The sequence below is a fragment of the Crocodylus porosus genome, unplaced genomic scaffold (assembly GCF_001723895.1).
Source record: "Crocodylus porosus isolate Cpor-Errol unplaced genomic scaffold, CroPor_comp1, whole genome shotgun sequence".
NCBI lineage: Eukaryota > Metazoa > Chordata > Crocodylia > Crocodylidae > Crocodylus > Crocodylus porosus.
In genome coordinates this window covers 22148012-22167673 of record NW_017728912.1, presented here as the reverse complement: position 1 = coordinate 22167673, position 19662 = coordinate 22148012, and the positions used below count along the sequence as shown (strand labels likewise).

The 19662-nt window shown below is 39.9% G+C and overlaps 1 protein-coding gene across 5 annotated transcripts in view; it reads right to left on the bottom strand.

Moving 5' to 3' along the window:
* Positions 1–19662, bottom strand: part of TBCK (TBC1 domain containing kinase) — a 177069-nt gene that overhangs the window by 90837 nt on the left and 66570 nt on the right. For all 5 annotated transcript variants that reach the window (XM_019534143.1, XM_019534144.1, XM_019534140.1 and 2 more), the window contains exons 16-20: positions 17162–17224; positions 16201–16327; positions 15479–15529; positions 12073–12156; positions 6671–6756 (exon numbers count right to left, since the gene is read on the bottom strand). In XM_019534143.1, the coding sequence (XP_019389688.1) occupies positions 6671–6756; positions 12073–12156; positions 15479–15529; positions 16201–16327; positions 17162–17224 (411 nt within the window). The remainder of the gene's footprint in view (positions 1–6670; positions 6757–12072; positions 12157–15478; positions 15530–16200; positions 16328–17161; positions 17225–19662) is intronic.

Below are 19662 nucleotides of genomic sequence, written 5' to 3'. Positions count from 1 at the left end.
GACCTGGCATGGTTCCCTCTCCCCATCTCCAGCCTCCCTTCCTCCACTCCCTACTTACCAGCATGGAGTCTGGGTCCAGCTCCAGCTCCCTGCTGCAGTGGGCGGGGACTGCCTGAATCGCCAAAGCTCTTTGAATCTTTTCCAAATCCATTCAGAGAGCTTCGAATCAATTTGGACCTTTTAATTCATCCCCCAATTCGATTCAGATTCATAGAGTCAGCCACTGAATTAGGTCAAATTTCCTCCAAATCAAATCAGCACCCAAAGCTTCGCACAGCCTAAAGAATTATTGCTACATAGTACATGTGGAGTGGGGTTGAATTCTGTACTTAAAAACAAGGATTCAACAGTTTGTCCGTGAAGAATATAGCCATAACAGCAGTTATTCACTGAACAGACCTGAAATTTTACAAAAGAAAATTGGTTAAAGTTTAAAAACATTCCCCTTAAGTTTAGCATCTTCTGCCTGACTGATTTCTCTCTCTTAGATGATGTTAAATGGAATATAGATGCAAACATTTATTCGTGAATTGTGCAGAGACTATTGGGTCTTTCAAGATCACTTGTTGGATTTAATTAAATAAGAAAATAACAGGTTGGTATCTGAAAGCTTCTTCTGTAGATGCCGATAAACAACATTCTACTACTGAGAATTCCATATAATACTATCTAGCACTTTTATAGCTCTTTTCACTAACAAGATGTCAAAACTTTTTGTGAAGTAAATTAGCATCATCTACACCAGGGGTGCTCAACCTCCAGCCAGCAGCCATGTCACTTGGCCCATGGGACTCCCTACATGTCCGGAAATTCGGCAGTGGGGGTATAATGGCACAGCTCCCCTGCTGGAAAATCTCCAGACCCATGGGAACCCTGGGATTCAAGTGATGGATCTGCTCCCTATCCCAGTGCACAGGACTAGGTGGGGGCAGCACCAAACCTCAGGGCTTAATCCCAGAGTGCCAAGTGCCAGATGTACAAGGAGGTGGTATCATGCTAAGATCCTATCCTGGTGTACAGGAGAAAGTAAAGGGTGGTACCAGGACCCTTAAACTCAATCCTGGCACACAGGGGCAGAACACCTGGTTACATAGGTTCATGCCTTTCCACCAGAGCATTTAGTAGGAGAAACCAAACAACAACTGTGTACCAGAATGAACACACACCAAAAAGCTATCAAAGACAAAAATACCCAGTTACCTGTGGGGGCACACTTCTTACAAGAGAACCAATTTCTCAGTTTTAATCCTCAAAGGGAATTTACAAAACACTTTTCATAAGTAAGCCTATGAACTTCACTTCATAAAATCTACCGGGTACCAAAATCATGGACTAAACAACAGACATTGGATTTATGGAACATCATAACCTGCCTGCCATCTGATAATCCCAGGTAACCTCTCTACATTTTACCAGCTACATTCTATCACCAGGCTAACATGCTCCCCCCCACACCTCACACCTATTGTCTCCTTGTTTCCTATGGCCTCTGATCCTCACTGCTATGCATATGCATTTTCACAGACCTACATTTTGCATACTGGCTTCTATTCCACCACGGAGAACACAAAACACCAGAAGACTCTCCCTATGCCTGAAGAATGGTGTTTGCACCCAAAAGTTTGCAGAGAAGATTTTTCCAACTATTTAGTTGGGCTAATCAAAGATATCCAATTTACCCAAAGAACCTTGTCTGCCTATGTCCTTAGATCAACATGGTTACAACCAACACCCTTTAAATAACATGTTGTTTCTATTCAACAAGCCTCATTGAGGTATGACAGACTGCGTGCAGCAGCTCACTTGCTTTAATTGAGCTCAACTGCTCTTTCAGACACAAGCTAGTGTTTAGCAAATGGCTATCTATGTGAGAGGGATAACACAGGGCTTTGCCTTTTCTTGCTGGCACCAAAGACAGCAGCCACACTGGCAACCTGAAGCAAGTAGACGCTGCATCTTATCATTCATTCCTGTTTCTATTCCTGTGAAGAAAAATTTGCTTCCTCACTTAAGACATAAATGACAATATCACCAATACAGATGGGGGCAAAAGTCTGTGTGGTATGTAAGTAAATACAATATTTACTCTGGTTATTTTTTCTGGCAATTTGTCAAATAAAAAATATTCAGCAGGAGATACCTCTGAGCATATATGCCAGCAATTTAGGGTAAAATTCAGGGCAGGGTAATCATAATCATCATCATCAAAACAAGGTCTCAACTTTAAAAAGTTGAAACTTATTTATACCCACCCTCCCACACATGCTGCACATTTCTTTGAGCAATTAAAGTTAGAGATCTAATAACAAGGTCACCATTGCACGTTTTATAGGGCTTTTAGGTGCTCCAACAAGTTATGGACTTCTCCTACATCCAACTTTTATAGGAGCATTCTTGCTCTACCAGATTAGCAAAGTCCGCCTAGTCTATTATCCTGTACCCAACAATGGCTAGCCCAGATGCTGCAGAAGGATGTCTTAAGAACTCTACAACTGATATCTCTGGAATTAAATCTGCCTTCTACTATAATCTGCTTTCTTCCAACATATTTTATCGTAAAGCTGAGTCATGAGATTTAATAACTCTGTCAGAATTAGTGGTATATTTAATTACAATAACTCTGTGTGTTCAAGGTATCATTAAGAACATCCAGCTCCTTTCTGAACCTTGCTAAACTGTAGGCTTTTCCAAAAGGGTAAGAGAGTAGTCTGGCACCTGGAGCAGAGGTACACTGCACAATGAGGGCTCCTGGATGCCAGTGTTGGAGCTGCAGACAGCCAACAGCCAGCCATGGTATTTTTCCAGCTCCTGCTAAGCCAGTGCCATGGGGCTGTCACCTTGGTTGCCCCACCTTAGTTACATTATTGGGCCTTACTTATTAAGGCAATATGGAAAATGAAGCGCAAAATGATAAATGATACTTACCCAAACTTACATAGCACGTTAACCAAAGAGAAGCTTTGCATCTCACGCTTTCTAGTTCAGCATTTTATCAGGATACTGGTATCTAAGGTTCTGATCCTTCAAACATTTATGCACATATGCAAGCTGTCAGCACTTTACTAGATTTACGGAAATTAAAGAAACTATTCACATGCTGAGAAATTAAGGGGAACTGAGTGTCAGTGAGCAGGAAAAACAGGCTTAAATTTTTATACGTAATCCTACCTCTCCTGTCCTATGCCTGAAATCAATCAAATGTTTTCCTACAAAAAGAAGAATAGCAGCAGAAAAACAATTATGGATAAACAATCCTATCGGAAAGTGTAACACATGTATGCACGCACAGTGGAAGATTTTCAGTAAGGACAATTTCTGGCTACCAAGAATGATTTACACACAACGGATTTAACAACAAAAACCCAAACAAACCAGAAAAAACAAAAAAGCCAAAAGAACAAAAACGACAAATTAAAAAAAAGCTTTTTAATACCTTATTAGACAAATCCTTTATTAAACAAATTTCCCACATATCACTGAATTCAATCTAAATTGTCTAACTGTAACAGCAACTCTGCTGAGAAGACATTAAGTAACTGCAACCAGACTTTATCACCTGGTTAACCACTGGGAGGTGACAACTACATTTAGCTTCCATAATTTGCAGTTGAAAGCTACTCAGAATAATTTATGGATAGTTTCCCTTCTAGGGATGTGGCTCACTTTATTTTCCTCCACTTTAAAGTGGCCTGGTTTTGGTATAAGAATTATTTATATAAAATACAAGACAAATGCTGTAAGCCATTACATAGATTCATGCCATGAAATAACAAAACAGCCCCCTTACATATATCTCTATTTACATGTAAATCACATAGGCACAGCAATATGTTTATCCAGGCACTAAGGCAGCTAACAATATCCACAACTACTCAAAGCTTCATCAGTATTCAATACTGAGAGTTACATGACCCAGAGCAAATGGAAAGGTGACAGGAAACACAATTTTTCCTGAAGCAGGAGACTGCAACTCAATGATGAAAGATTAATCAGGGTTTACTTAGACATGATTAGTACTCGGGCACGAAACTGGTTCAGATCTCATTACTGAAGTGCATAGTCTTCATCTTAATAGATCCTCCCCTACTGCAGGTAAACACACACCTCTCCTTATTACTAATATACAAGACAGACAGAAAAGGGGGAGATTTAAAATGATTTGGCAAGGATGATTTTTCTTTTAGGAGGCTGGGTTAAGCTTTGGAGCGGTTGGGTATCCTTGACAGATTTATAAAATGCAGAAGTGTATATTCATATACAGTAATTTGTAACCATTTTGAGTCTAAATCTCCTCCACTCCCTTCATTTGTCCCCTTTCCTAGACTATAACTCTTTATGGCAAGGACCGTATTTGTCTATGGGCTGTTCAGTGCCTAAACACAGTGGAGTTTTTATACTAGTCTGAGATCTCACCAAGGACTGCAAGACAAATAATGTCAAAACAGACAATGTTAAATGTTAACATGTGTCTTAATGCCAAGGGTCTGCAATAGACCAGGGCAGCACAAACCTGGAGTGCAAGTCACCAGCTTAGCAGCACCAAGGATGGATCTTTTCGGTGGTTTCACGGCAGTTAATGTGGGTAGCAACTGACGAAGGAGGACTAACAAACAAATAAAAGGACAAGAGAGATGCACCTCTATATCTATTTGATGGTACTCTTATCCTGGGCAAATGGTCTGGAATTATTTAAAATCAGAGGCTAAATTAGGGGGACAGTGTGCTTCCATGGCCAGGATGCAGCTCTGTGGATTGGGACCATGTTGGAACCTTGCATTTATCCTTTCCAACTTCCTGCATAATTTGCCTATACAAGCTCAGACAGTTCAGGCTTCAAACAAGTGAATGGAATTATTTTTCTCTTCTGATGGTGGTATCAAGTGATATATATAGCTCTGTAAAGGTTTCTTTCTAACAGAGTAAATTCTACTCACCAGTGTATAAGCTCTGTAATTTAGCTGAAAATAGCAGGCAATATAAATGTCACTGTCCTGTATGAATTTGAATCATTCATAAAAAGTAGAGGTGCATTGATACAACGGTCCCAAATCAGATTAGCACTGATATAAGGAAAATTGACAGTGTTGGCTATCTGCTTTTTTAGGCTAATGTGTCCAATAATGTCACTGATAAATGCCCCATGCATGCATGCAGCTGCAGCACAGCATTCAGGCGGCCAGAAGCACAGCCTGGTAGCATGGAGACCAGCCAGCTCTGGCTGGTAAGTCTGTTGTGATGAGAGGCAATGGGCGAGGGGGGAAACGAGGCTCCAGCAGTGAGCAAGGGAATGGTTTCCTGCCAAAATATTCATTCAACAGCATAACATAAGAACCTATACTCTAGGATGCAAATACCAATCTGATTCCATAATACACAAGTTTAAAAGTAAGTTGCATGTGGTGCGTCAATTTTGTTAACCTGGTTCTTTAAAAGCAGAGAGTTTCTGCAAAAAAGTGTTGATTTGACTTTAATGCTCAGAGGAATATTCTTTGGTTAAAAAATGTTTAAAAAAATCTACACTTGCACCTTATTCTGGAGATTTTCTCTCCATTTTTTTATTGTTTATAGTTCCAAAGCTTACTACATATTTTTAAAATGACATACTTTATAAATCTGCCAAACAGTATAAAATAGTGTTGCCCCAATTATTTAACAATGCTTCACTAATACCATCCTTACCAGATGTTAGTTAAAATTGCCACTTGTCTGTGAACTGTAATTTATTTGAAACCAAATTCTGTGGACACATTTCATGGAAATACCACTTCAGTTCTTTGGACAAATCAAAACAATGTAGCTGTTCTGACAGAGGGGAGAAGGCTAAATTAAATCCAGCAGTAGCTACAACAAGGTGTTATAACATCATCAAGAACTCTTAATTTTGTTTTTCAACATAAGCTCTCCCTTAGAGAAGCACAGGGGTGGAAGAAAGCAAGAGACTACTCAATGATCCAGGTAGGCTTTTGCAGCCATCACATTATACAAGCTATTTCATACCCTGTTGACTGTTCCTGAAAAGTAGTTTGGTTTTTTGTCCTTACTATTCCAGTTGGAAACTCCCTTGTGTGCAGTGCATGCTTTCCTATATTTTCCTAGAGTCTACCTCCCCCAAGCTGAATAGTGTTTCTTGAGCAGACATTTGAGTCAGTATATTCACTGACAGACCACTACCAAATCATTTATGAGATCTCACAGTACATTATTATTATTTTTGTAATGACACACACGCAGACACCAGCCACAAAGTTTGCATTTAATTAACTTGTACAAATGTTGCATTCTGCTTCTAGTACAAAAATGAAATTGTCACTCTGTTATGAGTTTAATTTCTTCTAAGGGTTTTTTTTGTGGATATCTCGAACATGACAGCAAAAACTAAATTTAATTTGCAAATTCTACTACATATCCTCATACACATCCTCTAATTGACATATAAACACTTATTTACATCTTCCAGGCCATGAAAAAAAATTGTTTTAAAGATACTGCCTTTGAAACAAGATTTTGCCATTTCCTCAAGAAGCTTTTGGGAAAAAGCAACTGGGGCTAGAGAAAGATCTTCTTTCATAGACTACTTCAACTGCACTAGGGGCAGTTTAGAAACACCCCCACCCCAGAGTTGTCCTCACTTGTCTTTTTTTTTTGTTAAACAAGAAACCTCAGCACTTACATCTGGAATGAAGCCAATTTCATTGAGATGGTTACTCAGCTCTGGGTCATGGAACGCAATCATCTGGGAAAACACTGTCAGGTACTCTGAAATGAAACAAATGTTTCAGATCATTGCCAGACCAAGAACCCCCAGCACCACTGCAGCTCCATGCTGTTAAACAATGAGTAGATACAGGGCGTGAATACAGATTCCAAAGCATGCCCTATTCTTTACAGCAGTGGTTCTCAATGAGGGTGCTGTAACCCCCCTTTCAAGTGTGTCACAGCACTGGCACACCTGAAACCACAACCAGGTGAAACTGCTCCACCCACATTATAAAGGGCCCGACTAGGAAGCAGCTGCAGCAGATGCTCTTGCCTGTATTAGGTTTATCTGAGAAACCTAATGCAGGCAAGAGTACTTGGTTCAGCCCTGCATTGCTTCTCCTGGAAACAGAGGGGTGTGGGATAGGTCTAGTTAGTGGCAATGGCAGCAGCCAGCACAAACACAGATAAGTCACCGGGCTGCTACTAAGTGGACCTATCCCATACGCCCCTGTTTCCAAGAGGACTGTTTTATCAGGTTGTGGCCACAGCACAGTAGTTGAAAACCAGTGAAGTAAGCTGAGGCAACCCAACAGTGGTTCTCAATTAGGGACTACTAAATTCAGAAAAGTTAGAGTGGAGGCTTGGATCCAAGAAGGCTGAGAACCATTGCTTTATACGAAGAATGTCTCCTTATTAAATTACCTTTTAGCATTTAAGTACATTACAAAACAAAATTGGCATTTTCTTCCTTTGCTTGCTCATAGTTCTTATTTTGCATCTTCATTAGCAACTTCCAACTTCTATAGTCTCCAAAATTAAAGGTTTCCTGTACTTTTTTTTTTCATACTCTACAGCAACAAAACTAAATGGAACGATCTATACCTCATTTGCAAAAAAAAAACTACACAAAAGTTGAAATATTTCATGTGAAATAGGCTTTTGACATACAGTTAAGCTGTAAATTACTGAAAGAAACTTGTTCTAGAAAATTACTTGTACTGAAGAAATCCAAAGATATCACAAGCCCAAAAGTATCTGCTACAAAGATAACTTATTTATACTATACTGCTAATTTAAGTATTAACGTTTTTATCATCTGTATTCTTTATTGTCCCCTTGGAGGAGAAGAAAATAATGCTCTCTTATCTCTTCTGCAATAATATGTCTCCACTTTCACACATCAGCCTGAAAGGGACAGTTTAACATAACTGCCTTCACCACAATTCATTTTTAACTTGAGAATGGGCAGAATGAGGCATGCAGCCCTCAAGTGCTTTATATTACCACTCTCCCATTCCCTTGTCCCCTATACTTTCATATGATTCCTTAGAATCAGGACCAAGAGGCATTTCTCCTGTGGTTTCATGACTGGTTACGTCTCTTTCCCCTCATCCCTCTGTCAAAGCTCACACATCCCAAACCAACAATTCCTGTTGCCCAGTAGAGCCTACCCTTGTCCCAGTTGCTTAGCCTCAGCTTCTTACTCCCAACAGATCAGTGGAGCCTTGAACACTGGCTTCGTAAGTGAATGGCTAATGTAGTTCCAACATGTTACAAAACCTTGAAAGTGCCCCTTCCTTAATTAGGGCCTTCCTTCACTGCTACTTTAGGATTTACCTGTATATGGAATCATTCAGCCAGTATTAAATCTTCCGTAATACCTCTAGCTATAAACATTTATTTCAGAGAAAGAATGTATTCACACACAAGGAATTGTTCAGGAATAGCTATAGCACTTTAAAATTTATGCCTGCTTTTAATCCAGATTGGCTTTTCAATTGTAGACAAGTTCTTGGCCTCATTATCTAAGTTTCAGTGAAGACCATTTGAATTTGCCTAGCAAAATGAGTGATTACTAGGGCTGTGCGAAGCTTCGGTCACAGATTCGATTCAGAGGACATTCAGCCCGATTCAGCGGCCAAATCACCAAATCTGAATTGAATCAGGAGTCCCATTAATCTCTCCGAATCGAATCGGAATCCTCCAATTCGATTTGGAGAGATTTGACAATTTGGACATGGACACAGCTTTATATATATTTTTTCTACATACCTTAAGGTACCAGGTGGCTTGTTAACGCTAAGATGGTGGGGCGGATGGAGCATCCCACAGGAGCATGGGGGGGGCAAGGGGGTCCCCAGCACACTTGGCAGCAGACCCAGAAGATCTACCCCCTGGCTTGGCAACTGGGTGGGTACCCAGGGTCCCTCCGTGGCTAAATCGCTGAGCTGTGGGGGCGTGGGGGGATCCACCGCAAAGCACATGGGGGGGGGGGGAGACACGTTCCTGCGGGATGCTCCATCTGCCTCACCATCTCAGTGCTCACGATCTGTGCCTGGTACCTCGAGGAATGTAGAAAAAGCATATAAAGCTGTGTCTATGTCCATATTGCTGTTTCTCCCAATCAAAATAGAATCTTCTGATTCAGATTTGGCTGAACCGAATCAGGACACTGATCTGAATCAGCAAATCAAATCACTGTCCCCTGAATTCGTAGACTGAAATCCAAATCGAATACGGCCCACTTTGCACACTCCTAGTGATTACTTTGCTTGAATGAGAGGACCAGTCCTATATGCTGTTCTTAAAAAAAAAAAAAAAAGTAGTGCAATTTTACAGCAGGATAACTATGCGCACACACAATTGAGGAGAAAATTTAAGTTCTACTGTGAGTTAAATCAGATAAGGCAGAGGTATAGGTAGTGAACTCTCCTAGCTACACCGCAGTAAATACAGCACTTTTTACATCCCCAGTTAAATTATCCAGCATTTTAAGCAGTGAAAATCTGCTCAGACATCAATGCCTGAGTTTTACCTCCTCCACTCTGAAGTTAATGTCAACATAGCAAGATTCAGGGACTGCCTACCATTCCCCACATATAGTATATGGGGAATGCTGACTCTAAGACACTACACTAACTAGAGGTCAAGATGTGTGGTTGTAAATGGCTGTCAGGGTAAGGTCACAAGTCAAGGTGTGCTTTGAGCCAATGCTGCAGTGGAAACAAACCTTCAGTCTCTGAAATTAAATAGATATGGAAATGACATAGGGCACTGCTTGCATGTTTTATCCAGAGGCCAGTGGGGCTAGCCTGGGTTACTTTAGCTTTCCCCACATACGATTCTGACATATTTTAATTCTTAAAATATCCAGCAGCAATAGGAAAGGTGCCTAAAACCAGTGATCGCATACATTCAGCAGTGTGCTTGTGAATCCATTTTCATCATTAGTTTCCTGAAAGTATATTTTCTTTTAAACTGAAAATTTGTGCTGATGGTGTTCAGGTGCAGATCCATCAGACTTTGTTAAACATCACTTTTATTTAACTAGCCAGACTCAAAATATAATTATTATGTGGGATTACATGATTAATTGTCTACTGAAGAGACAATCTACAAGATTTAGGTCCAGCCAGCCACTGTGAGCTGGAATGGTATTCTGAATTATTCTTTTGCATAATTTGATATTCTATAAATTCTTAATTGTTCTTATATCTTTCTTTATATGGGGAAAGACATTTAGATAAGCCTGGTATGACCAGTGCTTTGACTGCGTAGGTGTGCCTCACCAGCGACTGACCTTTTCTGTGATTTGAATGGTGTTACTCCATGATGGGTGAGATTCTTGAACCTTACCTCAGACACAGTACAGTCTACTGTATTTCTCCCTAAGAAAACCTCACTGCAACAAACTAAAGAAAATTGCCACAAAGCCTTCTTTTGAAATTGTTAATATTTATAAAGATCTTACAAACCTACATACTACAAACTTTGAAATAAAATGGAAGTCAGAATACACCGATGGTGCACCTAATCCTGCATCTCCAAACCAGGATTCAATATAGGGTGCTGCAGAAAAAGCTGTGAAGACTTAACCATGTATTTAGTTTTGTGAAAGTATCATACCATATCACAAACCCAACAGCAATTGATCATTGTTTTATACTTTGGACACACGAGCTGTAGTTATTCTTACTGTATATTAGCTAGCAATCGATTATATTCTTACACAGAAGCATCTACACTTTGAAAAAAAATACCAAACAATTCGCCTTACAGAATAGGAGACTAAATCAGAGACATGTAAGCTTTGATAAGTAATGACATCATCAGATGCTATTAAGGCAATGGTTCTCAGACTTTTTAAGCTCAGGGACACCTAGGAAAATGCCAAGTTTTAGTATCAACTCCCCACCCCCTTATTGTTTTTGAGTGCAAAAAAAAAATAGAGCAGTTTTTCTATTGCAAAGAACTCAGAAACACCACAACTATGGATTTCTATTTGAAAACTCTGTGCTTAGCTTGTGAATCACATTTGCACACTTAACAGTGCTAACACTGCGTCACACAGTGCAGCACTCTTGAAAGGAACTCCAGGGTACTGTGGTACACTGATTATGATTACTGTATTAAGGGATTTTCATATTATCTTATGAAGTAAGCTACTGCTTATGAAAGTTTACACATCTCTGATTTAGTCTATAAAGGTGCAAATGTACTCTACCTTGTGTTTGTTTTCAGATTAACATGGCTAACTACCTCTCTCACAACTTACAAGTTAATTCCACAGATAAATTATTTATTTCATATTAGATCGATTTCTTTTCTTCTTTTAAAGTTTAGTGCTTTTAGCTTTATCAAGCAACTTCCCACTTTTGTATTGTAGGACAGTACAAAAGGGATCTCCCAACAGCTTTTTCACAACATTCATTTTATAGCTCTTATTCATACATCTTCTTATCCATTTCCTTTCCAAAACTCCAAATGTTTTTCACCTCTCCTCATATCAACCTTTCCCCAGCTCTCTACAGTCTCACAGTCTCCTTATGGAACTTTAAGGATTGTTTTCTACTCAGTTGAAGTCTTTTTTCCTGTAAAGGAGCTACCCTGAGATTTCTTGACTCTCCAGATATAAGAGTATCTGTAGTCTCCAAATACTCTCTAGTTAGTCATTTCTCTTGCATTCTCCTCTGTAGCAGAATAGCTATTTATAATAGGATGGCTTTGTATTGCTGCATGGCGAGATCCCTCCAAGCAAGGACAGATTCCTTTTCAAGATCCCGATTTCATTTAATTGACTGGTTTCTACTTCAGCTGTTGAATAACAGCAAGGGGTTTCTTCACACACATCCTTACCTGTTTTTACCAGTGGGCCCTTGTTTACTGCCCTGCTCCTGTGATAACCATTTATAGATTTCAAATAGGTTACTTCCTATAACAATGAAAGTTTGATTATACATTTGTGACAGTTATAAAAGCTACTTAAGAGAAAGAGAGACCCAAACAGAAGAAACCCCACCAAACAGTTAATATGAACATGCAACATTAAAAACCCAAATTCATAAAGAGTTAAATTTTACCTTATGACCTTACCTTGAATAACATGAGAGTTATCCTTCAAAAAAAAGTTATACAGGTACTTGGGAATAAAAGCTGACATGCAGGCATAGGCCAGAGCTAAATGAAAATTAGGAAAAAAAATTCAATAAAACTTGATGGAAAGAAAGAAGCATCTGTACACTGGAAAATACTTATTACTTTAAAATATATATATTCACACTCTACAGGGCAACTGTACACAATATACACAAAATGAGCATTTCTCCTTTAAAATGTTTTAAAAAGTTACTCAGAAAAAAATCTGGCTTGCACCAATTATCCAATGAACAAATCAAGCAATGCAATTCTTTACATATTAATTTTTGAGCTGCAGAAAATGAATGTGGCACTTCAGAATGACTAGAAGTTGTATGGCCCTTTATGCCAGAGGCGTTGTCTAAACATGGGCGGTCACATTCTGTCCACCTAAAATTTGCTTGTTTCAACTGGAAGTGACCTTCTGTGGGAAGAATTCTTCAAAGGGGAAGGACAATTTTGGGCTCAAGAGATTAGTTTGATTCCCTGCTCTGCTACAGCTTTTTTGCCTAAGTCTAGGCAAGTCGCTTAACAGCTGTAATTTAGTTTCCACTTTCTCTTAACCCCCTTTTTTCTGTCTTTTCTAGGTAGACTTTGCTAGTCACTCTCTTCTAAGATTCTTATTCCACCCTCAGCATTGTATTATCTGAGCACCTTCCAACAGAGCAGTAGATTATGTGACTAATGCATCATATGTGGTTTGCTCATTTTCTTTTTAAATGGTAGCTGTGGACCCAAACATTTCTAGGATAAAACAAATCTCTTTTTACTACTACTATTTTATTATTTTTACTGTGCACCATCAAAAATTGTTTCCAATTTATTTCTTTGGTCAATATGCAAAGAAATGCCCAAGTACAAATAAATGTTGCAATGTCTGCGTCAGGGAAGCTCATAACTTCCAGACAAGCAGAATATGCAAATAAATACAACAACTGTCACGGAAGAATCCAGAGTAGCATTGGTCCAATAAACACATTAAGACTACGAACCACAAGACAAAGTGTAAACAACAGGGTTGTGTGAGGCTTTGGCAGGTGATTAGATTCGGAGGAGATCTGCCCCGATTCAGTGGCTGAATCTCTGAATCCAAATTGAATCAGGAAACCAAATAAAAGGTCTGAACTGATTTGGAAAAAATTTGGTGCCACTTTGGAGATCCGGCCATAGACTAAACAGGCAGCAGTCCTCACCGCGCTGGACACAGCTGCCTCCAGCTGGTAAGTCTGCTGTGGTGGGAGGAGGGAAAGAGTGTGGGGGAAGGAGGGATTGTGGCTGGGACAAGCTGCCCAGCCAGGGCAGTGGGGCATGGGATGAACAATGTAGGCGCAACCTGCTCCGGGCGGAAGGGGGCAAGCGGCAACAGGGCATAGCCCCAGGTCTGAGTGCTGCTGTGCCCACATCCCACACCCCTACCCCTGCCACCCCGGCTGGGCAGCTTGCCCCAGCCAAAATCTCTCCCTCCCCATGCCCCTTTCCTTCCCCCCACCCAACACAGGCTTACCAGCTGGAGGCAACCGAGTCCAGTGTGGCAATGACTGCTGTCTGTTTAGTCTATGGCCAGATCTCTGAAGCGGCACTGAATCTTTGGATCTGATTTGGCCAAATCAAAATCAGAACGGTGATTTGAATCTCCAAATTAAATCACTGTCCCTCTGAATTGGCCGAATCCGAAACAAGTAATTGCCACTTCACACAGGCCTAGTAAATAACACCAAGTCAGCAGACAATGTAGTCACGGTCCCCATAAAGTCAAGACTTCCTTTCAAGAGACCTATGTTATTAGGATTCAGATTAAGCTACCCAGCTTTCACTTCATCTGAGGACCTAAAATCCAGAGTAGCATTAACATTTTGATAGCCCAAGTATTTTTCTCATCTGTCTATCACAAGCACCTCACTTACACATTGAATGGAAGTGGTTAAGGAATGGAAACCAAAGCATTCACAGATGGAGTTTGGATAACATCTTTCTAAGGAAATAAAAGCCACTGTAGCAGAACTGTCATCAATTCCACCAGATCTTGTGTGTTACAAAACACCAAAAATAAAGTGATAGGCAAAAATATAAATTTATAGTGAGAAAATATTGAATGTTACAGTTCATGTAAATGAAGTCTCTTACTTTGGAATACAAGTTCCTTTACCAGTATTTTTAAAGACATGCAAATAAAACAAAACAACGCCCCCCCAAACATAATATACACAGTGATATTAATAAAAAATTAGGAAAGTCTACAAAAAGTCACAACACACTGATTTTATGCAAAAGCTCTAAGACTTAATGTGTCCAATGGGAGTCACAACCATGAAAAGCCTAATCCCGTACTCGCATCCTACTTATGGCTAGAACAAAAGTGCTAATAAAAACTAATCAGAATATTGAAACTCTGTCTAATTCTAAGAATTCAGTGCCAGCACACATGAAAACCACTTCTAAAGCCAAGCTAACAAAGACACAGGAAACAAGACGAATCAACTCAATTTTACCAAAAATGTGGCCACGAGGAGTCACGCTTTTAGCTTCTTTCCTACCTTGGAGATCTCAGAACAGCAGAGTCTCTCAATGCCTGAAGAAGGGTGCTTGTGCTCGGAAGCTTGCAAAGAACTTTTTTACCAACTACTCAGTATCTTCATACAAGAGCAGATGTAGATAGTAATGAAAAGGCTACTAGTAGTTTGAATAAAGTATTACACCCAGAAGCAGATTCTACCACTTTGCTGCCAAAGACGACTATAAAGCTTCCTCCCCAAAATTTCAACACAGTGAAATTTTTAGTATTTGCAATTAAGAACTTGGTGCTGTTTGTTGGAAATGATGGTAACAGTGGGTGCAACTAATTAGCTCTGCAGTAAAGAGCCACCATCTACACATGCGCCTATATTAGGATGCAATAATTAATTAATTCCGCCACAGAATAATACTGTCTGGGACAAGTACTATCCTATGGCAGAGTAAATTTATGCTACCGCAATGCACATGCAGATGGTGAATGGGGCTGGTTGAGGCATAAGGGTGCTATGGTGCAGGGGCTGCCTGTTGGCTAGTCCCACACTGTAGCACCCTTATGGTCTAGCCAGCACCTCTGCTTCCTGATGCTGCTAACCAGAGCCCGGAGCTCACCCCTTGGATCCACCTGGCTCAGTGTGCTGTGGTCTTGGGTGCACATGTAAATACTATGCCCAGGAGAAAGACTCCAGTGTAAGCTGTACCAGATTTTATTTCTTCCTAACTGCCTATGTAAATATACCCTCCGGCTTCAAAGTTCCTTTGATGTTACGTCACTAAAACTCCACCTATTGCTTATTTGCACATGTGTGCACACATACATAATAAGTTATACATGTATTCTAAAGATGCTCACCTTCATTGTTAAAATTCAAGTACAGGAATGGTGCACAAAGAGAATCTAGACCTAAGGGGAGGAAAAGTGCCAAGAAACTATGAAAAAAATGAACACTCATTGAATATGACATAAGACAAAACACACGACTTGCATATTTAAGACCCTTACAATATTAGTGTTAGTTATGTTTGCAGAGAATAGGCATGAAACAATGGTATAAAAATAAATATAAATAATTTAAATTTGTTAAATTGTACTAATAGGGAGATTGTGCTAATTTTTCTCAGTTGTGTCCCTGTTTCTAAAAATGCTCCAGCATATTATACTCAAAATAGTAACATTGCACAGAAGTCACTGAAGTTAACACTGAACTGAATAGCATTAGTCACTGACAACTTTTAAAAACAAAGTGAATAAAAATAAAGGGAGTCAGAAAATGCAAGAGAATGAATCAATTTCTGTGGGGAAAAAGGGACAGAATTTACATTACAAACAGAATGGGAAGCATAAGAATCTTACATTTTCAATAATGTACAGATGGAATCTCCTGAAATTTCTACACTAACAGCTGCAAATGAATAATTAAATCCAATTTTAAAGTTTATTAAAAAAGAAATGAAGAGCAAAGGCAAGCAAAAGGGCCTCTGCTCTATTTAGGAAGTAACTGCATTTTAGAAAGTCTCTGCTTCGAATGCTTCCCAGGTAAACAACCAACCTATTTACTTACAAGTTAAACTTACCTTGCCAGTACACAAGATCAGGATGGGATACAACCCATGCCTTCAATACACGTCTAAACTTTGCATGGCCCTCTGGTGATGACAGCAACTCATCATACTGATGACATCGAGGAATATCAACTTCAATCTGTAACACAGGAGGAAAGCAGGAGGAAGAAATCAGAACGGGGTGGTCCCATGGCAATCCCACAACAATGAGAGTAGGGGAAAGTAGTGGAATGCAGCCAATACATTTACGTTGGGCCACCATGAAATCACAAGCCTTTTCTTCCTTCATTTTAAAAAGACATGCTGTGTGGGGAAATGCCATTTACCTGTGCTTTATATTCATGAAAGACAGCCTTGGTCTCTTAAGTGAATTTTAGTGGCACCAGTTTCTGGCTTAGCTTTCAAGTCATATCTTCTTGGGTGTTAAAATCATTTTCTTTTAAATGTTAAAGTAAGAATTCTCAGGACAGACTCAGCTCAATAAAAAAATTATATTCCTTTGGCTAGATGAAAAGAGCAGATGTTACTAGTAACGTCTGTTCACCATTTGGCACTGTACATTTCTGTGAAGAACTATATCCTTTGAGCTTCTGTTCAAGCTGATGGGATTTGGGGATGCTGTCATACAGCATCCAGATCCAAGTTGCAGAGTAAGTATTTCCTTTTTTCTATTTAGTATCCCTTTGCTAGGTTCTAACATCTGTTTATTTTTATTTCAAAAGCAATCAACCCAAATACAAGGTTGCATTTTATGAATGCTATATTATAATTTGTGTTACGTTAACTAGTTTCTTGCAGGTCTTGCAACATGCTTATACTCTAGTTTACATAACTACAAAACCCCCTCAAAGTTCAATTTAGATCAGCAGCATCAACTGCAGTAAAAGAGTAGAACAGTTAACTTCATTTTTGAAGTGGAGGAAATGTCTTGCATTATATTGAGACAGGACTTGAAAATAAACACAAAGCTTACTTGTCGATCTGTAGGAATTGGAGTGTCCTTATCAATAGCATCATACCTTGCTTGAATGGCACCCTACAAGTGGAAGAATAATTTTAAAGAAACAGAAAGACTTCAGGTTAAATACTAATGCATTTCACTGCACATATACCAAAAGAAATTCGACTACGGTATAAAGTTACAGCTTTTTCCAGTTACGCTAGCCAGAAGAATGCAGTTTGTTAATAAAGTATGGACACTAAATGCTTCATAATTCAATAAATCCCAGCTGTAAGACTGTGTTAGCACTATCATCTTTTGTCTGTTATATTCCAAACCATTTGCTCCTGCTTTCTATGAAACTAGCCTGAGATGTAGCAGTTCTCTTGTGTTTAAGATGCATGTTTCATCTCAGGTGGCTGTATGGGATCAGCTCATAAAATTGGCCACACTCTTGATCTAGTGTTTGATTTGCAAGATTTAAGATAGCCACATCATGGGCCTCCAATATGATGTTGAGATATACTATCAGGAAAGAAATAGCCTCCCAACATGCTCTTCAATAAGAAGCTGACAGACTTCAGATGCTGGCTTGTCAGGTGACATCTAGACACTCAGACAAAACAGTATTTTGATTCTTGTGACACCACTATGGAAAAGGGCAGCAGCATCTATCCAGTAGATCTATCCAGCCCTGAACATGCCTCATCCACCTGTTCTAAGCCTGGACAGACTGGTGAAGATGCGCCAAGTCACGACAAATACTGTTTGCAAGCATGCTGAAGCCTGAGGTCTTGAGAACAGTTGCTGGGGACAACCCTTACTATCTTCACAGGTTGGGCACAGTGACTCAGGAATGAGAGGTGCAGCATAATCAGGCAGGACCAACCCAGGACATGTTGCTGTTGCCACAGCGTAGACACACTCCAAGTAACTTGCTTCAAGCAAGTGAAAGGAATCAGTCTCTTGTATCCCAGGATAGTAGTCTAACCACTGATGTACTCTTCTTGCCCTGATCATGCTACATTTGTAACTGGTTGTCTGCACCAACTGACAATGAGCCTTACATAACTACACTAAGTGCTTGGATACATGCAAAAAGGTGAATCTGCTACAATAAGGTTCTTGTTTCAAACCATAACACCACAGGCAATGTGTGGATAGTTACTTGCAATGCAATAGGGAGTCTCTCTGACCCCCAGCATCCCAGTCCTTCACTCTCCAGAGAAAGATGGGCTCAAGGACAGGCATTCCCAAATCAATTAAGCCTTGGTAACATTCATTTGTACTACCGCAAGGTGTTTCTGCATTGTACCAGCCTCCACAGCACTCTGTTCAGGGTGGGTAAAAATAAATGACTTAAAAATTTTTTTTTAAAAAATCAGGGTTTTTTTGTTTAGTTGTATTAATTTGGCTTTTTTGTTAAGATGCTTTTTAAAAAAAATTAAATCTATATAAAGATAGTTTTAATGCAAGATATGTTAAAGCTCAAAGACATCATCATGGAACAGGGGTTATTACTTCTAATGATATACTATTTAAGACTACAGATGCACGTAACCTTTTTAGAAAAGATTTATAAATAGGTAACAACAGGCCATGGATTACATTAGGGGCCCAATCTTATGGGGTTTCCACAGGCTCCCCTACAGATTACTAAAGATTAAACACAACCACTCTACCTAATGGTACTTTATGCTCAGTCTAGAAGATCCCATTAAGCATCTGTGATGCTTAATTTTGGTCCTCAAACTGGATTTCTGTCTCCAGAGATAACATCCTTGTTAACAGCAGTATATAGAGATAAGAGACAACAGACCTGATTACCTACCCATCAGCCATATTGCCTTTTTGCAAGTTTGTGTGCAGAGTCAAAGTAAATTTCCAACATACATAAGCTTGTTGTTTTAGTTAAATAAAACTGTCAAATGGGTCACTAATTGGCTGGAGGGCCACACCCAGGGAGTGGAAGTGCACAGGTCTTATTTGACCTGGAGGAATGTGGGCAGTGGAGTCCCCCAGGGCTTGGTCCTCAGGCCCGCACTGTTCAACATCTTCATCAGTGACTTGAACAAAAGGGTAAAAAGCACCCTGTTCAAATCTGCAGACGACACTAAGATGTGGAGGAAAGTGGGCACACTAGAAGGGAGAAATAGGCTGCAGTCGGACCTAGACAGTTTACAGGGGTGGCTGGATGAGAACAGGATGGGTTTCAACACTGACAAGTGCAAAGTACTGCACCTGGGGGGAGAACAAGCAGCAGACCTACAGGCTGGGGAACTGCCTTCTCGTCAGTGCAGAGGCAGAAAAAGATCTTGGAGTCATTATTGATGCCAAAACGAACATGGGCCGACTGTGTGGGGATTAAGTCAGGAAGGCCAACCGTACTTTGTCATGCATCCACAGATGCATCTCGAGCAGGTCCAAGGAGGTGATCCTCCCCCTCTATGCAGCAATGTTCAGGCCGCAGTTGGAGTACTGCGTCTAGTTCTGGGTGCCGCACTTCAAGAGGGATGTGGACAACATGGAGAGGG